Genomic DNA, 24,960 nt, shown 5'->3' on the forward strand with positions numbered 1-24,960 from the left:
AAAATAGTAGCAATTGGCCAAAATAGAGTCAATTGTATGAATGGAGTTGGCTACGGAGATAGAGTCCAATATTGCAATGTTGAATGAAACCCTCCATGGCCAAAGTCCCCCGGCAGATGTTCTCCCAATAGCCGGCGTAGTTAGTCTGGTAGAGACTACATCATCATCATCATCAGGTCGTGACTACATGTCTGAAGTACGTTTATTACTCCGGGAAGGAGGATGACCTCCTTCTGGGAGTATTAGGAATGATGTTGTTTGCGCGTTCGCAGCTATAACTCACGATCCCGTTGTCGCATCGGTGTGTAACTTGGCATATCGTTTGCCTGGTTCGGCGTGGTGATGCACAATAGCTTTGTTACACCATAACTACTTTAAACGTCAATCCAATATCGTAATTGCACCCCTATAATTAATGCTATGTCCCACTGCCCTGCCATAGGGACCATGTTATAATCCGTTATGCATGACTGAAATACTTCAGGCAGATACGGGGTATAAATCTTCCTTACTTGCTGTGATCGTATAGTCACTGTTACATTGGAAAATAGACAACGTGCATCACCACACGCAACCTAGCAAACGATATACCAAGTTACATACCAATGCGGCAACGGGAATTGTGAGTTTTAGCTGCGAACATGTGCAGAGTGACCTCCAGTCTGTGTATTAAATATGCCGTGACCACTCGCAACTCGCATACAGTATGTGCGCACGGGACGGACGATGCACTTTTACGCACAGTGTGAAAATGGCAAATCTCTGGATCTTCAAACTTACCACACTTGTAGTTTATAATACGGAGGCTGTGACAATGTAAAAAGTTTACGCAGGGGATGAAAGATTGTTGAGAAATATCTCTCAGAAAAGTGCGCGCGCCAGTGTCACTTCCGGGTGGTTAGATCCGGTGACCTTTGACCTTCGTGAAATGTTACGATAATATAAATTAGCCTTTTTTATTGCAAATAGCTTGATAGCTATAGATCAGGCCGGCCTGAAATAAATTGTGGAAAGAGGATTTACTGCATATTTGTGATTTCTGATATATCTTAGTTGTAAGGCTGAATGGTTCGTTGATAATTGAAAAGGGGCCATCTAGATGTAACTTTGTGACTTTTTCCAGAATTTCTAGATCCCATCTGTGCCATGCTGTAAAAACATACTTTTCAGCAGGTTGACCACTCCTGTATTGAAAGAAAAAGATAAACAAACACTTTTTCTTTACTTGCTCTAAAACACTACTTGGACTGTGCAGAGATGCAATTTGTGTGGGTCAATACTTGTACATACTATAAATACTTCACGGAGAATTGTGTCCTACGGACTCTTGTTTTGTATTCCAGAGGATAAATCATTGAATTGTAGCTAAGGCTGCTCAAAATTAATCAAACCCCTTGCGAGCCTTTGGTGATTTCCTCATTTCTGAAAAGACCGAATTTGGGCAATTTTACAGTCTTTTTGCACAATCTTCTCGCAGCGGCCGGAAATGGTACTGCACGTTAGGCCCTGATGGGGTATTCCAAATAATTTTCCTTGCATGCCAACGGCCATACTGTGTTGAGGTATTCTTACAGTCATATACATGTAGACGTATTTGTGTTGCGTTCTCATGGCATAAAAACGTATGATATACTACCAAAATCAAAAAACATGACTTGAAACACTCGAAAGACGATTAAAAGGTATTCAAAGACTAATAAGTTACACACAGACACAAATACCTACAGAGGAACCAGTAAAAACAATGCCTCGCTTCCTTGAGGTGAAGTAACAAACAAACCCACTATTCCGAACTTGCGCCATTTGAACACCTCTGTGTCTCGGCAACAGGGCAACCAAACCGCTATACTACAATCATAAGCTGTTTGGGCGACGCCGATTTTATACACTTGAGATAAGGATAGATGTGACTGTTTTAAATGGCTCTTAAGTAGAACAACACACTCAGGTCACTTATTTAGAATGTCAGAGTAACCACAGACTGAATGATTAACTTTATACAACTGTTATATATAGGAAGGGAGAAATTGTTGATGGAAATTAAAATCAAATGGAGACACACCTTTAGTTGATGGATGTACTTGGTGTGGAAGGTAAAGAACTGATGTTTCAGTTACAGGAGCGTTCCTTTGACTTAACGTCTAGTGGAAGTCAATCGATTTAACCTAAGGTGACAGTGTCATGTAAATAGAGATGAAGAAATTCGTATACAAATGTACATTCTACTGCTTCATGTTTTTCAAAGCTGTTTACTTGGGAAACTGTTTATTATATTGGTATGGAAACGTCATGGAAACGTTGTTTATGTTACCAAGCTAAGGTAAAAGCCAGACTGCGTGATACATTTGGTTCATTTTGCATCAAACTTACAGACAGGCGTACAGACTCCCTCAAAGCCAAGTGATAGATACGTTTATGATCTTTTTTCACTGTGAGACGTGGGCGGAATTTTGGATTTTGAGAGGAAATTGACGGACGACCATCACAGGGATGCAGATCTACAAACTTCTGCTTATGCTCGCGGCTGTTATCACAGGTAATTTTACCCTTCGTTGACTTATCATATTTTGAACAGGACTTCGCAATGCTAGTCAAACTCAAACGTACGTAACTTATAGGACCATGTTATGTATAATACAACCAATATGAAACCGTGCTCTGTTGATGCCGATAACGTTATCGTTATAAAGAATTAGAATACCATACGTTTCAATGCATTAAATGGCTGAAGACATTTGACTATTCGTATACATCGCGTATGCACACGACACGAGTGTGTTGATATGAATTTCTGTACAATGTCTAGCCGACTATAACTCAAGCCTTATTTAGGGGCTAGATATCAATGGCGTTTTGGGTTGATAATACTACTATTACGTAGTAACTGAATCAGTGTTATACTAGAGGTAAGTAATATAGTTGGGGCCGAATTGAGGAGTTGTGGATATGGTACGCACAGTTCAGTTGAGCACACTTAACTCGTAGTCTTGTTTCTACGTGGTAAACAAATTTTTGTTAAGGGGTATCTACATGTAGTTAGCTGTTAACTATTTGTAGATAACGCTTCCCTAAGCTTAATACAAGTACACAAGCAAACGTCTAATGAGATTTTGATGCTCGTATTCTCTTCCGCAGCTGCCCGGGCGCAGTCGTGTGACTTTGACTTTGGATGGTGTGACTGGACAGACAACAATGGTCCGATGGAGTGGTATAGAACAGAAATAACTGGTCCACAGTATGCACTTCATGCAGTAAACCCCATGTTTCCTGGCAGTGGGCCAGCAGGTGATCACACGCAGCCAGGTGAGGTACCCTATCTTACAGTTTCAAAGAATCATAAATTTTATTGAATAAACCACATTAAGTCAATTTCTCTATTCTTAGATATTTGCTGAAATTCTGTGACAGGCCTCCGTGATTCTACTGTGAACTTTTAGTGCACTGCTAAATCGCGGGACAAAATCTTAACATAAAAGACGAATGATAAAGATATTTAAATGATATGTTCCCAGAATTGATTTTTTTTTAAATCAGAAAGATAGTGGCGTGTAATGGCTTACCCTGATTGCTACTTGTTCTTTTGTATTTGTTGATGAAGTTGGGTACGATGGCTGGTATGTGATGTCAAAGTGTGGAGGTGCAGTGCAACCCGGAGATGTAGCAACTGTGACCAGCCCAGACATCATCGGCCCCTGTACCCTGGAGTTCTGGTACACCATGTACGGCCTGGAGTTGGACATGTCGGTCTACCTGTTACAGAAGGGACAGAAGACACAGGTCTGGCACAGGGAGGATGTGAACGAAGACTTCTGGCAGCAGGCTAGTGTACCCCTGTCTCCCCCTCTACATGAAGCTTATCAGGTAATAGCAGTTATAGCTAGAGAGGTTAACTTGTAGATTTGAACTACTGGTAATCATAAACAAGGAAGCAAGTATCCATACTGACAAACTCGTAATAACTTTAATTGATGGCATTGAATTAGCATGGAAAAAAAGTAATGTCGTTTTTAATGAATGACAAAGTGTGTTGCCATATTTGTCATGTTCCTTTCATTCGATGATCAGGTTGTTTTCGAGTCCGTGAGAGGATCCAACTTCTTATGCAACGTTGCCTTTGATGACGTCAAGTTAGCTCCAGGTAAGAAGAAGAAAAGGTTATTTCGCAAGTTAATCATTGACAAAAACAGACTTCGTATTGCAAATATTGCGTCATTGAGATTGCCTGATAAGTTATATCTTATTTTCAAAATCTAGCTCCACTGTTGAAGTGTGACTTTGAGAATACTGGCTCCTGTGCCCTGAGACAAGATGGCAGCGATGCGTTTGACTGGAGATGGCAACAGGGCATGACGGAGACCCGGGAGGACCTGACCAACAGGAACTTCACATTCATCGCACCTGATCTGATCACAGGACCGGAGTACGACGTTACACTTGGACAAGGGCGAAACGGTACGTGTGAACGAAGAGCCAAACATTGTAGAATCTTAAAAATTCAATTGATGGTTCAAAATCAAAAAGTAAACTTTTTTCATTTAAAACTTGGTCAAATTCACCATCTGATTAGATAAAAAGCATCATGCAACATTCTCGTCCATGATTAGTGTCACCAGCAAAGGGTAACCCAAAATCCATGTCTCCCTTTAGGTACATACATGTACGTGGAGTCATCGGTCCAGGGAGTTGGACATCACGCTCGTCTGTCGTCTACAGAACTCAGCGGACAGTGTCTGGAGTTTTACTTCCACATGCTGGGCGCTCATTCTGGTGAGCTATAGCTCTGATATCCACCGACGATAGCTAGTCTTGGAAAACTGTATAAGAACCCGAAGACTTAGCCTAGCCTCCGATGCAGACTCCTCCCGGCTGTTTTCTTTTTCAAGTTACAGTTTTTATACTATTACTTTTTTTCTTATTGCTGGACGCAGACTCCTTCCCGGCCAGCAATAAGAAAAAAAATGTAATAGTATAAAAACTGTAAAAGAAAACAGCCGGGAGGAGTCTGCATTGGAGGCTATACTTAGCCTACATCATAAAAAGAATTCATTCATCCAAATTCGTCGGCTACACAATTCAACATCATGCATGTAATGTTCCAACAATAACAACCTCACTGTTGTAAAGTAGTGTCTAGCAACCGGAAATGCCATGTTGAAGCCTTCTACACGTAACTAATGACACAGTTTAGCATCTTGAAAGCTCGTATTTACTAGCCAGTAGATAGATAAATCCACGAGGACACAGAAAGTTCATGTTAAGTTAACGCAAAGATAAAGGTATAAATGATCAATCTGTTTTACCGCAGGCACGTTAAAGGTATATCAGCAGTCTGTTTACGAGAACGACACATCACAACAGCTGATATGGGAAGTGTCCGGTAGTCATGGTGACGTGTGGCACAGGGCAGCGGTCAACCTCAACATCACTAACAACTTCTATGTATGTACATTTTCATCAATAGACTGTTGTCTCATTACATGTAATACTTTTTGTGTCTTCTTCCAACGAAATACTATCATCAGTTGACTTTCGCTATGGCATCGATGACTTGATTTTAGGTTCTTGGTGGTTCCCGGATGTTTTTAGCGACTTGGTGCCTTTACTGAAAAGTTAACCATCTGAAACGTTGTTGTGCACATTAGTCATAGCCAGAAATACATGTAAAGGCACTATATTCCATGTTGCTGTTTTCAACACAGATTACTTTTGAGGCTGTGGTGGGCGGTTACTATAGTAATATAGCCATCGACGAGATCAAAACTATGGATCAACCATGCAAGTGTAAGTATCACCTAGGTCTGATCTTGCCCTGTGTTGTTTCAGCGGTTATATTAGCAAGAAGGACTAACGCTTGAGCTTTGCGCAGAAATTTAAGCTTAAAAATATACACTTTTTAAACGATCTTTACATTGCCATACATTGACATTGTCGTTCAGTTCAGCTGTGTTGTAAAAGCTTTGTTAACGCCTGCTTACGCTTGCTGCCTCGCCCGTGCTTGCTATAGTGGCAGGCGGCTGGGGTGAGTGGGAAGACTGGACGGTGTGCGATGCTGAGTGTGACGGCGGGACCCAGTCCAGAGCGGCGTACTGTGAGAACCCCTACCCGGTGTTCGGACACGGGTGTGAGGGGGACGACGACGGAGACATGAAGAGGGTAGAAATCAGGGCGTGTAACACACAGGCTTGCCCCAGTAAGTTGGCTGAATGTTTTTGTAAAGACACAAGAAAATTCCCGATGACAAGCACTATCTGTTGACAAGGATCACACACACACACACACACACACATTTACACTCAGCACTTGTGCAGGAACATAAAGGGTCGTCTATCACACCACAGAAAGCATTCATTACCTAGTCAACCACTGCCTCCTGGTTTGTACCAACACATCTCAACGACAGACCTACCTGTAAGATTCTATTTGTTCCAGAGTCAGAGAGTACCCCTGTTTGCACCAATGAGTACATGGAGTTAGCCCTACCGGCCCACCGGCTGGCTCACGTGATCACCAGCGGGCTGCACTGGGACCCAGACCCGACCTGTCAGGCTACCTTCAACGGTACCCACTACATTCTGCGCACCGGGCTCTATCAGTGCGGAACAAAGGTACCTAATAGAGTAGCCGCTTTGTTGCGACCTATTGAAAACCATTCTGCGTGGTAAGATTCGTGTCCGCTAAGGCATTCCGTCGTGTGCCCCCCTCTTCCTCGCGTATTATACATAGAATCGGATTCCTCTAGGCGCACACGAGCTTGAAACGTTGTCTTCGGGCCGCTCCAAGCTAGCGGAGAGCGTTCAGCTGCGGCGGGAGTAAACTGACTGCGTGTCCGCGGGCGATGTCCTTGGTGCTGAAATGGGGGTCCCTGATCCCTATCAGGCGGGTGAGGTCGTTTTGGTGAAGAGTGCCTGCGCTGGGTCACACTCTGAGGTGGGGTAAAGAGTCGTAGATGTGTCACGATGTGGTTTGGCAATTGCAAGTTCTGGCCGATCCGATGTGTAATGGCCGTGGGTGCTGACCGGGCAAAATACTATGCGATTGTGGTATCCATATTTAAATGTAAAGAACAAGTTTTCTTCCTTTGATGATTTCTCATGAAAACATGTTTATGCATTTTTTTTCACTTTTCTAATCATCTAATGTAGGTGACATTTGACTCGAAGTACGTCATCTTCTACAACAATGTCAGCCTCTTCTTCACCCATGATGGCGTCATCACTAGAGACCCGGATGTCGTCATCGACTCAGTGTAAGTAGTTTATGCTTTTCAATCCATTGTTATAAAGAAATGGTAAAAGATATACATAGATCATAATGGATTGAAATTCTATCCTATCACGCTTTACGTTGTTTTGAATATATCCGGCATGACCAGGAGTTCCAAGAACGCACAAAATCCATTGGCAATTCGACTTTTCGAGACAGACAAGACGAAGAACTTTGCTCTAATTAGTAAACACTCTGTCTTTGAAAGACCAATGAGCTATGTTACATCATATCTAATCTCAAAATGTTGGAAGGCAAAATGTGACGTCTGTCTAGTTCCCCATTTGCTGTGAAACGTGGAGCTAGAAAAGCGTCATAATTTAGCCTCTAACATATGCAAGGGAATGTCTATAACAAGTGAAAACATTTGATTAAACCACAAATACTCTAGTTCAAAGCGCAGGAAGTACATCTGCTTCTCTATCTATCCCCAGCTGCAAGTATGATCGTGACGAGGCCGTGATGTCGGAGTTCCTGCCCATCCCGGGTGGACTGGAGTTTGTTGATGAGGGGTTCGGTCAGCTGTCCATCCGGCTGGACCTGTTCCCCACACAGACCTACCTGTCTCCGTACACCACACCTGACTACCCGGTACATTACCACCTGCGGGACATGATGTACCTGCAGCTGCAGGTGCAGGGCCACGCCCGACAGCTGTCCGTGATCGCCCTGCACTGCGAGGCTACATCCGGGTACAATACCTCCCTCAAGTACCCACTGATACAGGACGGGTGAGCACAATTATGTCTGTTTGTAACGTTGAATCTTTAAAAAAACTGAACTCCGAATCAGTAGGTTATCATCATTATATCATCCACTGGTTTCTGCACCTGTAGTCGTGGAAACGGCCTACAGTTACATTCAGTCGTTCTTAAACTTTTTCCACTGCGTCTTGCATCTTGCGAGCTCCTTTAGCTCCTGGAGTTTCTAAGTATGTTATATAGAAGATGATTGATAAGTATTCGTCACATCATCTAGAGCAGGCTAAAGGGAAGTGATTACACTAGTAGTATTAGAAATTCAAGTAAGAAAGTCACAATTATGGCAATAGATCAGTTACATTGTCTTGAAATATTACGAGTTTTTATTTTGGTATTTTTTATTTAGCCATGTGTCAGTGCATGAATCATGTTATAGACATGGACAAGTCATGTTCTCATTATATCCTGGGAACATTTTACAGTTGTGCCTCAGACGACACCCTACAGTTCTACGCACGACCTGAACCGGGTACACAGAGGTTCGGTCTGGAGGCCTTCCGCTTCGTACAGGAAGTGACGACAGTCAACCTCCGGTGTGAGGTGGAAGTGTGCGATGCCGCTGACACAGTATCCCGCTGTGAACAGGTATCTTCACCTGAATTATACACCTTTGGATTAGAATATATCACAAATTATTTCTCCACTTTATTTCTGTCTAAAGTAAGGTCGTTGGTAGGTTGTTTAGTCTTAGAATTGGAACGCTTCCCTGACTTTCCAACAAATGCATCAACAATTTTTTTCACAGGGATGCAGGACCAATCGTCATCACAAGAGGGCGCTCGAGGACCAGGATGACATGAAAAGTCGCTATGTGATCTCCCAGGGCCCCATTATCCTTGGTGCCGAACAGGGTGAGGGCATAATTTGTTCATCATCTCCATTTTGATACCTATGTGGTGCTGGCAATGTCTGTCCTTGGTGCTGAAATATAACCAAACCACTGTTCAATGAATCTACATTCTACAAGCATAATGGTTTTGTTCTATACGCTTTATTGCCTTCTATTTGCATGCAGGGAACAGTGCAAAGAACGCCGTCATTGCTGTTGGAGGATGTGCTGCGGTCATCGTTCTCGCTGCAATTCTACTGGCAGTCAAAGTGAGGCGCTCAAAGCGGGTACATCCGGGGTACCAGCCACTCGCCAACCTTGATGCCGAGTGAAAACAGCAAAAATACTTTTAATGCGTGGTTCTTTATGTCGTGCATTAGTCTGGTGTACCGATAAAGCGATCATGTATCTTGTGTGCTATCCAGCACCTGCTATCCCCTGTGTTCAATTTGGGTCATGTTTGCAGTAACATGGTTTTCTTTGCATGTTTAATTGATGTTGTTGTACGGGTTAAAGGGAAAACTGATAAGGATTTCTTATCTATATGATTATACTGTCACCTTGGGAACGCTCGTGACGCTAAGTTTAGTGATATTACATCTGCATTTAAGTTCCTTCACATTCTTTTTCTCCTTAGTACATGTATATTACTCTTGGAACCATTAATGGTTTCTTATAAGGTATGCGAATGTACAAGATGTTTTAGTTATTCATTCAGCGTTGTTGAAAATTTCGATCACCTACCTAATATGCTATCTGTCAATGTGTTCAAATAAAACTGGAGGATAATGATAGTAAATGCTTTGTCTCTATTATTATACATCGTACGATCGTGTTTTACACCTTAATTACAATTGCATTTATCTAGTACTAGTACCCTTTAATATATAAGTTGGTAATAGACAGATAACGTATGAAACTATCAAATTATCAAAGACACACTGATCAATCATTTCAAAAAGATCTATTGTAGGAGTCATTTGTCGAACAAAGATTACGAATTATATTATAAAGAAAAGGGATTCCTTATAATAACTTTGCCACGCCACTAAAGATGTTTTCTTGGGGTTGATTTTGTTTGTTATTCGAAAACCAATCATTGTTAACTTTATGATTATAACCGACCAGGACACGAACAAGTTGACCCGTAGCCCGACATCCTTAACAAACAGACTCCCTCCCCGGACGTGCGCCGTGTGAACACCTCTGTCTCCCGGCAACAGAGCTACCATACCGCCATACTGATATCATTAGCTGTTTGGGTGTGAGTGATTCTATGTACTTAAGATAAGGGCGACTGTTTCAGTGGCTATTGAAACGCTCTTGTTCAAAGAGACAAGGTTCATGATCCGAGTATTGGAAGAATAACATATTATGAAAAATATGAGTCTAAAATTGTTTCAAATTTAATATTCATGTGCTCTCTAACATTAGCTAGGAACACGCGAGAGAGAAAAATTACTTGGAAGCAGGAAGGTAAAAACAAAACAGCATCCTCCACACTGACTGTACTAAGACTTAGTTGTCAGGCTTGTATGCTGACGTGCATTTTTTCACGGACATTACAAATGTTCTTAAAGACCCATTTCTGTACTTCTTTATCTGAGCTAAAGTTTTTGCAAATCGAATAATATTTCTTTGTTGCAAATTCAAATCAAGTGTATTCGTCATAGATCGATGTTCTGTTTGATAAATTAAAGCTGATAATGATCAGATAAAGCCCAAATCTCTTTGATTCGACAACAAACAGTACTTAATACCCAAGCGGAACCAAACATCAAACGAAAAAAAGCTACTTTTCATTTAACGCCTTAATGACTTGAGCTCTTATTCAAAAGTCATACATATTCATATTCATATAGACTAATGCTGCCATTATTCACAACGCTACGGAAACGCAATAAGTTTCATGTTTGTTACCGCGTTTCTTTAAAGCCCATCTCAAACTCACCATTTCCTTATCAGTAAAATACCACGTATGGCACGTAGTTTAAGAATCACTTCCTTTAAGCACTCTAAACCATCCACTAAGCAATTAACCTTTAACTAAGCCTCGACTTCCGCGCTAATTCTTTGTAATAAAGGATTCATTAACAGATAGAGATATCTATATATAGTTATTTGCTAAAACAATATTACTACAAAGCTGAGCGTGTTGAAACAATACAGGGAAAAAACAGTATTCATAATTCTTCTTGGGTTGATTTATTAGGTATATCAGCATTATGACTATCTGACATTCAAAAGCCGTTATGATTATAAATGACTTCTTAAAGCTTGGCGCTGTCAGCGCACAGTTTTAGCCCGTAACTTTTCTCACCTCTATGCACCTTTACATCAATATTATATATATATGTTAGCAAAGGAATCGCTCGTAGCAATCAATTCGCAAATTGTGTGACAACAGACTCGTATAGAATTGAAAGGTGTTCCAAAAATAACTATTCATTTCAAGATGTATTTACTGTTTACCATTGCAGTTTTGGGTCGAAACAAAAATTGCAGCTCTTACAAAATTGTACATTTTAACCACGAACCTTATCGCTGTTGTAGTGTGTCTGACATGGTATAAGAATGTATTTTCGGAATGCCACAACCACCTATCAACAGACTTTGTTATGTAAAGAGCAATATCGCAGTGACCATAACAACACCATCTATCCGTATCAGCTGCTCTCACACTAAGTCTATGTTTGGAGAAGTGTGTACAAAATATCAATCTTAGACCCCATTAGGACAGGCCTCGATGAGCAAAACAAGTCGTCTGTCATGGTAACGTGGCCTACGTCATCAAGGTGAGGCAGGATACGGTAGTCCTCAGCATTTTCCCGCGAAAGACAGGCTTGCAGTTTCTCCTAGAAGATTCCTGCTTGATTTCTACAAGTTTAGCACAATAGTTTTCTTTTGGATACATTTTCCGGTGGGAAAGGTCCATGGAATATGGAATTTTGAAACAAGATGGACGGATGACCCGCACGAAGATGCAGATGTACAGATTTCTGCTGACGCTCGCGGCTGTTGTTACAGGTGACGTGGCGTTTCTTTGTCATCAAATACTTTGTCTTCGTTTTATGTGGGTAGATTGAACTATAGGTTATGATGGTAAGTAGACCTGATTATGTAATGATAAAGCAAGGATACGGGTTTGAGTTAAAGAAGCTAGAAATTCATAAGCACTCCGTAATGATAAAAAGTTGCAGTTAATTTTTTAGGTTTCTCAGAAAACAACATTTTTCAGTGATACTCCTGGCACCTAATATCATATTCTAAGTACAAAAGTTTCCCAATTTTTTCGCAGTCCAATAGCTGAAATCATTGATGATTATTAGCCAAAAGGTGTAAAGCTAACAATTCTTAAGGGACGCGTATTCTATCCAATGCCTGGTTGTCTGGGCTCTAGCGTTATTCTAGGTATCGGTAGCGTCTGAGGTAGATAACACTTTCATTATTTAACAATCAAATCCTATGTAATCTAGCTAGGCGACTAGCCTTTTTCACTGAAACTCTACCACATATGATTAAGTCTGCCTGGTTGAAAATCAAACTGCCTAACACTCAATATACTGATAGCCACCTTTGTACAAGTGGATTTGGCCTATCAAGAGGAATAAAGGATGAATTAATCTAAAGGACCGAGTAGAGTAAGTGTGACTGTTGGCAAGAGGCTTGTAGCATATTTTTTGCCAAAGTCATCGTCAGTCGTAAAAACAGTATTGTTAGATAACGAACATAGTCGAGTCATAAATGAATCATGTTATAGATTGTTACTTATTCGCTGTTTTGTATACATGTATCAAATCTAAGGAAAGCACATAGAAACGTTATCACAATGGGGGGATATGCAAGACAAACAAAATACTTCGGACGTCATTTGGGAATGATAGTCATCAGACACGACATATGATGAAATGCACACTATGATAAGGCTTATTGACCTGCCTGGATTGTGGTGGATTTTACTGTGGTTCGAACAAGAGGTATTTACAGGGTTTATATACAAGGTCATTAGCGCGCATTAAGGTCGAGTACAGGTAGAGTAGGGTGAGATATGGGTATTGGTAACTATGGACTCGGAAGGGCGGAATTTCCATGAGACCATAGCCATTTGCATTAGTTTGTATAATCTAATTATATGGCGAAGCGATTTTATTTTCCGCTGTGAAGGTGACTCCTACTTGTTCTACAGAAACAAAAAGTAGTGGATTTTTTTACCCGAAGATATATACCATGCCTTACGCATTAAACAGTAGCATGTTACTAAACAAACATACAATTATATCTCCTCTATCTATTGACTTACTTCAGGCATGTCTTAGATCCCATTTTCCCCGTACCTCATTGCACATATGAATTTGAAGCAAAGGCAAATGTATGACATTATAAAATAGAATGTATCAAATGTGTTCCCCTGCAGCTGCCCGGGCACAGTCGTGCGATTTTGACTTTGGATGGTGCGACTGGACAAACAACAACGGGTTGATGGAATGGGACAGATACGACACCGCTGGTCCTCTGTATGGACTTCATGCTTTCAGTCCCTTGGCTCCTGGAAGTGGTCCGGGTGATGACCATACGCAGCCAGGTAGTTCTTGCAGCATTAAAATGTTCTACAATCAATCAATCAATAATCAATCAATCAATTCCCTAGTCAGGTATAGTTGTTGTAAAAATTATGGCTAGCAACATACGGATGAATGTAAGGATGCCTGGGGGCAAGATTCCTATTCAGGAATTACCGGAAGTGATTCAATGATTTTAAATGCTTAGATTTATCTTCTTTGGAGTCCTTTTCCTGTTGACATTAATTTCTTTTTATCTATTGTCTATTTCCATTACATTTATGGTGCTCCGAAGTGGGATACGACGGCTGGTATGTAATGTCGAAGTGTGGAGGGGCAGCACAACCTGGATATGTAGCAACTATCACCAGTCCCGACATCATCGGCCCCTGTACCCTGGAGTTCTGGTACACCATGTTTGGTGAAGACCTGGACATGTCGGTCTACCTGCTACAGAAGGGACAGAAGACACAGGTCTGGCACATGGAGGACCTAAACGAAGACTTTTGGCTACATGCAAATGTTTCATTGTCTCCACCCTTGGAAGAAGCTTATCAGGTAAGAGCTATCGTTCTTGAACTAAAGACGGTTTACAGGTTTACATTGTATGCAGAAATGACATCTTTATACTCTTTATACCGACAGAAAAAGCACAATCTGCTCCAATTTCTTCATTGTCCATGTATAAAATGTGTAGCCACCTGTTACAACAAAACACCAAAGACGATAAACAGTCATCATCTAAAACGTCTATACAAGGTGTCAGAATGCATTTCTCATTTTGTCCACTCCATTCAGGTTGTTTTTGAGACCGTAAGAGGGTTAGAATTCCTATGCGCCCTAGCCTTTGATGACGTCAAGCTAGCTCCAGGTAAGCAAATGACTGATTATCTTGTCCTTCTGAATGTGAACAAAAAGGGAATAAACTCTTTTAAATGTTAGGGACTGTTGTTTTTACACATAGTTTACAACTAAGCGTTTCTAGTATTTCAATTTCATTGTCATTTCTTTCTCCAAACCCAGCTCCACTGTTGAAGTGTGATTTCGAGACCACTGGCCCCTGTGCCCTGAGACAAGACGTCAGCGATGCGTTTGACTGGAGATGGCAGCAGGGCATGACGGAGACTCGGGAAGACCTCGTCAACAGGAACTTTACCATCATCGCACCTGACCTGATCACTGGACCGGAGTACGATGTCACTCTCGGGCCAGGACAAAACGGTACGTGTGTTTTTGATTTAAGTTTCCTCAATGGGTAATTTGGAATTTTCCCTATCTAATGACCCCATTGGCGTGTAAATGATGTGAGGTTGTATGTATTGTGGTCGTACCGTGCATTGACAGTTAAAACTGTGGTTAAAGCTTAAAATAATTTACAGACATTGTTGTAATACTCCAGCCAGACAGCAGGAACAAAAGGAAACGTTCCTTTTTGCTAATCAAAGACAACTTGGCGACTACCCTGCAGAATATACATGTAGTATATTCTCTATATATAGCCAACCTGTCAATCCGGGAGCTAAATTTTTATTCCTTTCATCTAAATCGATCTGCTATAGATTTACACGTTATCTTTGCATAATCACTAACTTTTTACCCCGGAAAAATGCATTCACTTGACTTTGTTCAGGTACGTACATGTACGTGGAGTCTTCAGTCCAGTCAGCCGGTCACCACGCTCGCCTGTCGTCTACAGAACTCAGCGGACAGTGTCTGGAGTTCTACTTCCACATGCTGGGAGCTCATTCTGGTGAGTTGTAAATACAAAGCAAGACGTCCGTATCCATCTACAGTATAGTTGTTGTTTAATGATACATTGAGGACAAAAATAGTTGAGATTGTCAAAGTGATAAAGTGATATACATCCATCCATTTATCCAGACAGGAAATCATTGACCAGTAACATCTGATACTGTACGAGTCATATCGCGGCCATCTCCATCTTTGCGAACTATTGCTAACACAGCAGTGAACTACATGTATTGGTAAAAATAAATCAATGACAACGTATTATTAATCTGAACACATATGGTTATAAAGAAGGATGATAAGTTTTATCATAGAGAAGAATTTATGAAGCAAATATTCAAAAGTGTATATGTTTGTTCCGGTTTTATCCACAGGTACGTTGAAGGTCTATCAGCAGTCTGTTTACGAGGATGACAGTGCAAAAAATGTGATATGGGAAGTCTCCGGTAGTCATGGTGACGTGTGGCACAGGGCAGCGGTCAACCTCAACATCACTAACAACTTCTATGTACGTACTTCTATGTTCATCAATAGTAGAATGTTGTACTGGTACATCTAACACGCGTACGTGTAACATGGTAGTGATGTTTTGTGGCGGTTCTTGAGTGCTGTTATGTTATCTATCTACTGTCAAATGAAGTCGCTTTTACTGAAACGTACTATTTGGAATGTTGTTGTGTACATTTATTCATAGTCAGAACTGTAACGTTATAAGCCATAGGAGACACCAACACGGCACTGCTTTATGTTCCATCTATATTGTTTTCGTCACAGCTTAGTTTCGAGGCTGTGGTGGGCGGTTACTACAGTAACATAGCCATCGACGAGATCAAAACTATGGATCAACCATGCAAGTGTAAGTATTACCTAGATTTGAAAGATATCAACTCTTGCCCCGTGTTGTTTCAGCGGCTATATTGGCAAGAAGGACCAACACTTGAGCTTTGCGCAGAAACTTGGGTTAAAAACATTCCAAACATGGTTGAAACGATCGACATTTAAAGGTTACATTGCCAATGTTTGCGATACATTGTCATTGTCATTCAGTTCAGCTGTGTTGTGTTGTGTTGTAAAAGCTTTGTTAACGCCTGCTTACGCTTGCTGCTTCGCCCGTGCTTGCTATAGTAACAGGAGGCTGGGGTGAGTGGGAAGACTGGACGGTCTGCGATGCTGCGTGTGGCGGCGGGACCCAGTCTCGAGCGGCGTACTGTGAGAACCCCTACCCGGTGTTCGGACACGGGTGTGAGGGGGACGACGACGGAGACATGAAGAGGGTAGAGATCAGGGCGTGTAACACACAGCTCTGTACGAGTAAGTCTGCTGCTTGTTGCTTTGTCTTGTACACGAAAAGCTCTGATGAAAACCGTGCTTACGGCGCCATGCTATTTCAGCTACGTTCATCATAGTGGTGCAAAGATGAACATACTGACTGGTAGGAATCGATTTGCATTGTGGTTGTGGGTGACGATGATAATCATTGTAGTGGTTTTCGGAAGAAAAAATGTAACATCACATTTCCACCTCAACAAACGATATATTGCATCATTGGCTATTAATCATGTCACCTGCGAGGCTATGCAAATCATCATAGAGGCACAACAATGTGCCTAAATTTCTACCATGGTATTCACTAAGTTGACTTTTCTCTCAATAGCTACCGTTGTACCGACCACACCTCCAAAAACAACCGGTGAAACAACGGTGGAAACAACAATCGTGACGACGCCTGAACCAACCACAGCGGCGCAGACGACAACCGAAGAAACTACAACCATGGTAACCACCATGGAAACGACCTTGGAGACGACCTTGGAGACCACGGTAGAAACTACTGTCGTCACCACGCCAGAGCCAACCACAACGGAGGAACCAACAACGACACCCATGGCAACGACTACGGAAGAGCCAACCACGACCGAGCCGGAAGTGACGACAGAGGCGGAGCTAACCACCGTGGAAGAGACGACCACTGACGTCATCACAACGACAGAAGAACCGACGACACCGGAAGTGACGACGGAAGAACCAACTACGACAACCGTGTTCATCACAACGACAGTGACAACAACTGTAGCCCCAACGACGGAGCCCATCACGACAGAGGAACCAACCACTACACCGCCGACCACCATTAAAACTACAACAACAAAAGCAACGACTACGCCAAAACCAACTACTACACCAAAGCCACCACCCACTGCTACAACCAACACAACTCCACCTCCAAAGCCTGACGTCACCACGCCCGCCGGGAAACCCGTGACGCAGAAGCCAGCGCCGCCACAGAAGACCGAGAAGCCTGGGGGAGAGTTCGCCAACCTTCATGGAGGGGAGGCGGCGAAGTCGAGTGACACCGGGATGGTGGTTGGGATCGTGTGCGGTCTCCTCGCCCTGCTCCTCCTCCTGATCGCCCTCATCCTCTTCATCAGGAAGAAGAAGCAGAAGAACGCGGGTAGAGTCTCCCCCTCGCCGGAAGAGTCGGAACTGCAGCCTCCATCGCCCAGGCGTCATCAGTGGGAAGCGCCCGACTCTGAGGCGTGATCAGCAGCAAAGAACTATCCACAAAATAAAAACATTAATAGCTAATGTTACATGCTATTACCAAGAACACAAATGATCATTTTAGATCAATTACCAAAGGTGTTGTTGTAAAAAAAAAAAACTTGCTCTTAATAGAAGTTGTTTCGAAAAGCCATTTAACCTTATTGTAGAGAACAACCCTTCCTGCTCTTTGTTTGCTCTAGTAGTAAAGGCTTCTTGGGGCCACTTAATCACAATATAACTGTGCAAATGTAAACATCTATTCCCGAGGCCACATTCCATATATGGCGTAAGAAATGGAAAATCAGCAAGCATTTTCTGACAGCTTTCAGCAGTGTTTTGACAATGAAGGACAATCAACGATCCATTATCACTCCATTATCTGCTTGTATTCGAAATAAAGTTGTAAAAAGTATCACTATATCAGAAAAATTGAAACGTATGATTTGGATGTCATAATTGTAAACGTAAGTTCAATATATAGTCATATTCGTAGCGCTGTAGCCTGTAGGTCATATTTGCAAGCTCCTTATAGGAAATTATGAATTTGATATCCTTTTGGTAAAACAATATGTCTAACGTGTGTAATGATCATATTGAAGTCCATACACAATGGGCTGTAAGATAAATTATTCCTAAGACGATGTTGAAGTTTATAGACGAAGTTGCTCCCAGAGTGGGTGTAATAAAATGTGTGCATACTCGTACATCAGACATTGTACTTGTCATTGTTTGTTTCGGGAAGTCAGACATGTTTATTTAGTAACAGTAGCTACTTCAAGAGAAGCATTGTTTTTAGTCTGTCTCTTTTTCTCTCTGAGTTGTGTGTGTGTGGGGGGGGGGGGGGTCTGAATGTGTGTTTCTGTGCGTGTGTATGTATGTGTGTGTGTGTGTGTGTGTGTGTGCGCGCGCGCGCGCTTCTATCGTGTGTGCGTTCGTGCGTGCGTTCGTGCGTGCGTTCGTGCGTGCGTGCGTGCGCGCGTGCGTGCGCGCGTGCGTGCGCGCGTGGGTACGTGTGTGTGCGGGGGTCGCTTGTGTATATGTGTGTATGTTTGATGTACACAATGCAGCATTGCCATTAACAGACTCAGTGCTGCTATAAGTGTATGTGGGACTGTAAGGGTCGCGAAAAAGTACGGGTAAGGGGATGAAGTCTGCCATCTATACGTGTCTAGCTGACGATATATGTCAAACGAATTCGGTGGTACAGCAAAAAGAACGAGTGGCTGCAGGTATCTAAAACACCGCATCAGGTCGCTTTTGAGCAGTGCATCGAGGTAATGATCCTGCCGTATATACGCGTATCAAAAGGTACATGAGAAGAAACAAATTGCAGGAAGACATTGGATTCGTGATTGAAAGTTGAAAGACACTATAAGTACTATTCACGCGATATAAAAGATTAACGTGTTTTGCGAAACGGAACTGAGAATAGAATAGAGCATATAGGTCTATATCATGCAAACTTACCATAAGACTGTAAAAAGACTAAAGTTGCCCTAGGTGAGCAAAGAAATTCACAAAGCTTCAAGTTTGCTTGCATTGACTATGATAACACCGTCAGTAGCAAATCGAAGCTATTGTAACGACCGTTATATATAAAACAGGTATATCAATACCTTTATTGTACTTTAAGCATCATAGTAATCATAGTTCACACAAAAGCACGGCTCATACGATAGTAATCGATCCGGCTTGGGTCTGTGTTTATATAAAGTTAATACAGATGCTAAGACTGTAAAGCATCTAATTCTACACCATTGTTACAAATTAAGATCCATTTTCAAAGTTGTCAACACCAACGTAAAAGAAGTCACAATGGATCTATTTGGAACGAAGCCAACATATTCTAAACTACTGTAGGCTGTTGGACGTAAATTTGGCACTTCTCTCCTACAGCCGTCCAGAAAAGATCACTCATCACCGAGCTAACTATTAGGCCATGAGGTATTCTCTGTTTTGGGTTTGAGTCATTGAACTATCAATCACTCACTACTGGCACAAAAAGCCATGTTGTTCCGGGTCAAAGGTTGACCACAGTCACGTGATATCAAGTTTCTGCGCCACGGCATCATTCGATCCAACCAATACAGCAGTTCAACTCGAGCTTACGAATTCTTCCCCGCTAAATTGCCGGAGTGACTCACGGAGGGAGTCAATGGTGATGGAAACCAGCCCGTTCGGAAGGTTTGTCCGGATTAAAAAGCGTGGTCACACCCGGCAGGAAGCGGAAATAAACATTATGCGAATCTTCAGAAGTTTATCCATTTATGGGCATCAGTTGAACCGGAAGTATTGTTTGCAATGAATGAGTTTGATACAGGTAGCAAAATCCAATGTTTTGATATCATTTTTTCTGCTTCTTTGATAATTAGATTTATATGAGCATCATCTTTCTTCGTACGTATAGTTTGGCTCGTTGGATATCCATATACGTTCCCCCCGTTTAGAATCGTATCCAAAAGACAGGTGTATAAGCAATAGTAAAGTGATCGTAGTCCTGTCACAATACAAGGACAATATGCAAAGAAAGCTCTTCTACCTATGAAATGTAGAACCTTGAATCGGTCCTTCTGAAGTTTATGAAAAGAAATAAACGGTTTGTTTTGACTACAGAGTAATAAAGAGTAGCAAACACATGTATTGACTACACATCTAATGAAGTGTTCCATTATACTACCATTTACTAATATGTTAGCTGTCTTCTTACGTGGTTTATTCTATCATTTGATGTACAATGAAATAAAGGAAACATAGTAAACATAATCAACAGTAAACAGTCGGCCAGTCTGTTATGCAGTGTGGTAGCGGTAGCAGGCCATTGAACCCTACATACAAAACATCACTACGCCCGACTGAAACGCTGGAAACCAAAAGGCTATGCATACCTCTCTGATGAACTAATTCTAAAACCTTTTTTCCGTCTCTCTTTCCAAGGCGCGTGCCTCCATTGTGAGGCTATGTAAACGAATACACGGCCGACTAAAAGAAATACAAGTATCGTACATGCCCTCCACACAAACAACTTCTACAGGTAATTGTTACCTGTTGTTGTAAGGTGTTTAGGACTCCTCCCCTGGTGTAATGAAGACGACCTCACCTGGGGAAGCATACCTGAGTTGCACATACCTGGTCGGTATTCTGTCGGTACTATTGATAGAGTATATGCAGACTCATTAATTCTTGATGTTCATTGTTTCTTCAAAGCAAGATGCGATAGTTTTCTTCTATCTTTTACAACATCTATTCACGTGATGTTCTAATGAAAACGCACACTGTATCTCCTTTATGCACAAAGTCAAGCCTTACTGAATTACGATTTAGCCGTAGTACAAGAAACCAATACATGCTTGTACGTTAAACGCCCTTTCAATAGAGGTGGCAACAGTTGAGCATTCATTGAGCGACCGAAAAGTCCATTTGTAGTTCAAACAAATTTCATCATAAAAAAGTGTAGTTCTTATTATAAATTCTTAAGTTTTGTCCTATTTTGTTGTCTTTCAAACTACGCTTTTGCAAGTTGTATCATATTTAATTTATAGAATCATAGGCCATGCAAATCCAATTTCGGTCGCTGAAAGGTGTCCATCCAATGAGAAAAGGGCCTTTCGATGATTTGGGGGGTTACAACTGCTGCAGCATCCGTGTTTGTTGCTGTGCTCCACAACTGGACTTATCCGGTTAAAAAAGGAATGAAAATCATCCGACCTCAGCTACCATGTACAATCTGTTAAATCATAAAGACACCAGGGCCTCACTCTGGGCAAGTGGGCTTTAATGTTTGAACACTCGATCGAGCCAAGAAGGTTTCATTCGATACGTGTTCTAAGAAACCATTAGAAAGCCGTTGCATCGAGTCATCCAATTTCACTGTACACTATAATCCTGTAGTCATCGAGCATCTATTTGTGGTTATTTTTGAGGCCATTATGGAGCTTATCTATGTAGTAAAACTTATTCTGGCGTAAACGTATCTAAGACTCATATAAGCTGGTGTAGTACGCAGAAGGGCTGTTAATACAGATATGCATTTCACCCGTATTGCATGTTTGTCGTTTTGGATATCAAGCGGATAGATGTCAGCCAGTATACGTTTTGTGGGTAGAAAGTTAGCAAGCAGGGCTTATGTAGCAGAAGCTTATATACGTGGTACGGCATGTGACATCTATTTACCAATCAATTAACCTACCAACCAACGTACTAACCAACCAACCAACCAGCCGACCGACCAACCAACCAACCAACCAACCAATCAACCAACCGACCAACCAACCAACAAACCAACCAACCAACCAACCAACCAACAAACCGACCAACCAACCAACCGACCAACATTTCAAGACTCTCTGTCATCAAAAAGCCGGAAACCGTTTCTTTTTCAAAGCCCAGATGATCGTTTCTTTCATTTCTTTTACTGTTTACTGCGCTGGGACTCAGAACTTTTCTTCTTCACGTAATCACATTATAACTCAAGCCTTAAAAACTCTGTCATGAAATAACGTAATCTTGAAATTCACCCATGTCCCCCACTGTCTGAGTTCTTCAATTCAAAGGCCCGACGCCAGGAAATCTGTTCCAGAGGCCCATGAAGTGTCAGTTGTCTTCTAAAACCACATGAGTCACGGCGTAACGACAGAGACATAATCACATTTTTCCGCTCGGTTTTTTACAGACAGCGGATCATCTTAAGATCTTACCTCACGATTCGCAGGCTTGGATAACGCGTCTGAGTCATTCCCTGCAATTACCAAGTTCAAAATCGAATCTGCGAAGAGGCATAATCAATAGAGGGTAGAGGGCTTTGGGGTTATTGGATTAACTCGTTTGTTAGGTTTGCAAGGGTTTGCTTTCAGGCCAAAACGGATATTTTGCACTTCATTAGGTTGGCAGGCCTCCATTTTGGCCGTAGTGTATGTTTAACGGCGTAGAGGGGGGTTGGGGATATTGATCTCTACCAGTAGGCAATGAATGAGGTGCTGTAGTATTTCGACAAATGACGATAGTCCCCAGCATCGCCAGAGAATATATCAGTTTAGACTAGTATTTTTCACAAAATGTTGCAATTTCAATGGATGTTGGCTGTAAATATTAGGCTTTTTTCACCAAGGTCACTTCATAGTCTATTCAAAAGTGGTTCATCAAATGATGATCTTTAAGCAGATATATCGGTCTGGCTTGTCTTGTGGGTCTTTTGTGGGATTTTTTATGTTTCTACGCCTATCTCTAGCGGTGAGCGTTTTTTTTCAATGTTTACCTCGCTCTAAAGATATAAATATAGAGCTCCCACCACTAGAGAGGGACACAGAAACCAAAAAGTAGTTACCAAGATCCACAAAAAAGAGTCAACTAGAATGGCAACATTTTCGGGAAAATGCAGAATATTCCCCTCCCATTACCTACACCTCAAATATGACATCCTTAGCATTGACTGTAAGGATATGATGAAGTTTCTGCATAGATTATGCAAAGTAGGTCGGCATTGGCATAATTTATGGCCAGGTGTGTTCGGCCTTTCCTAAAGGTACCTACATCTCAAATATGACATCCGTAGCTTTTATGGTTATGGATATGCATAAATTATGCATAATGCACTCATTAGCATAATTTATGGCCAGGTTTTCTGACCTTTCCTAAAGGTACCTGCATCTCATCCGTAGCCTTTACAGTAAGGGAAAAACAAGTTTATGCATAAATTATGCAAATGAGGTCCGCATTAGCATAATTTATGTACAGGTGTGTTCACCTCTCCTAAAGGTACCTACATCTGAAATATGCCATCCGTAGTCTTTACGGTAAGGGATATACATACATTATGCAAATGAGGTCCGCATTAGCATAATTTATGTACAGGTGTGTTCACCTCTCTTTAAGGTACCTACATCTGAAATATGCCATCCGTAGTCTTTACGGTAAGGGATATACATACATTATGCAAATGAGGTCCTCATTAGCATAATTTATGTCCAGGTGTGTTCACCTTTCCTAAATATACCTACATCTCAAATATGACATCTGTAGCTTTTACGGTAAGGGAAATACAAGTTTCTGCATAAATTATGCAAATGAGGTCCTCATTAGCATAATTCATGGCCAGGTGTGTTTACCTTTCCTAAATTTATCTACTTCTCAAATATGGCATCTGCAGCTTTTACTGTAAACGCAATACAAGTTTTTGCATAAATTATGCAAATGAGGTCCTCATTAGCATAATTTATGTCCAGGTGTGTTCACCTTTCCTACAGATACCTACATCTCAAATATGACATCTGTAGCTTTTACGGTAAGGGAAATACAAGTTTCTGCATAAATTATGCAAATGAGGTTCTCATTAGCATAATTCATGGTCAGGTGTGTTTACCTTTCCTAAATTTATCTACATCTCAAATATGACATCTGCAGCTTTTACTGTAAACGCAATACAAGTTTTTGCATAAATTATGCAAATGATGTCCTCATTAGCATAATTTATTGTCAGGTGTATTCACCTTTCCTATAGGTACCTACATCTCAAATATAACATCCGTACATTGTAACATAAGGTACATATAACTTGCTGCAATACCATTAGTAGAGCTACCACCGCACATCTACTTGGTTTTTGGCAGAAGAAGAAGAAGAAGAAGAAAGAAGAAGAAGAAGAAGAAGAAGAACAGGCAAGCAAAAACAGTATATCCCCCTTCCCACTGGAAGGGGAATATAATCAAATAGTGCCAAAACGTTTTATGAAAGACGCAATCGTCTACCTTTGAACAAATAGACAGATGAAAATTCTAATTTGATAGAAAAATCAAATATACGAAATGTGTTATATAAAGGAGCTTTATCAAAATCTAAATTCAACCTACATGTTCTTTCATCGATAGACTTAGCCAAAATAGAATTATCCAAGATAAATGTAGCCCTTTATTTGTAATGAATCACGCGAATGACAAGTACGTGCCACTCTTCACATGATTGTTTTTGCAAGATGGTATCTGATGTCTAATCATCTGTGCTGTAAGACCTATGACGTACAAAGGTGGCCCGTGTTTAAGAACCGTTCAGTGGGTTACACTGGGGTTAGGCTTAGCCCCCCGCCGTCTGACTGTCGCTGCTTAGAAAAACATAGCAGATAATTTTGCAGCGGAGGATTAACAGAATCAGTCAGCCGGCCACAACATTTTGATTTGGCGATAGGGTTTCACAACACCGTGACACATCGTGGACGGAATGAACCGGAACTTTCTCTTATGGTTACCGTCAGGGAATCTCTTCAGGA

The 24,960-nt window shown here is 41.5% G+C and overlaps 1 protein-coding gene across 3 annotated transcripts; it reads left to right on the forward strand.

The window, feature by feature from the left end:
* The first annotated feature begins 2,360 nt into the window (after positions 1–2,360).
* On the forward strand, positions 2,361–18,409 carry LOC136446293 (zonadhesin-like). 3 transcript variants are annotated; one of them, XM_066444635.1, is made up of 10 exons: positions 2,361–2,536; positions 13,268–13,435; positions 13,708–13,970; positions 14,211–14,283; positions 14,436–14,633; positions 15,043–15,162; positions 15,536–15,669; positions 15,936–16,017; positions 16,287–16,472; positions 16,816–18,409. In XM_066444635.1, the coding sequence occupies exons 1-10, from the start codon at positions 2,491–2,493 to the stop codon at positions 17,700–17,702; spliced, it is 2,157 nt and encodes a 718-aa protein (XP_066300732.1). In that variant the 5' UTR covers positions 2,361–2,490; the 3' UTR covers positions 17,703–18,409. The 3 variants fall into 3 exon arrangements, with proteins under 3 accessions (XP_066300732.1, XP_066300731.1, XP_066300733.1); XM_066444634.1 differs by lacking the exon at positions 2,361–2,536 and adding an exon at positions 11,654–11,880; XM_066444636.1 differs by lacking the exons at positions 2,361–2,536; positions 16,287–16,472 and adding an exon at positions 11,654–11,880.
* The last annotated feature ends 6,551 nt before the right edge of the window (positions 18,410–24,960 follow it).

The sequence above is a fragment of the Branchiostoma lanceolatum genome, chromosome 12 (genome assembly GCF_035083965.1).
Source record: "Branchiostoma lanceolatum isolate klBraLanc5 chromosome 12, klBraLanc5.hap2, whole genome shotgun sequence".
NCBI lineage: Eukaryota > Metazoa > Chordata > Leptocardii > Amphioxiformes > Branchiostomatidae > Branchiostoma > Branchiostoma lanceolatum.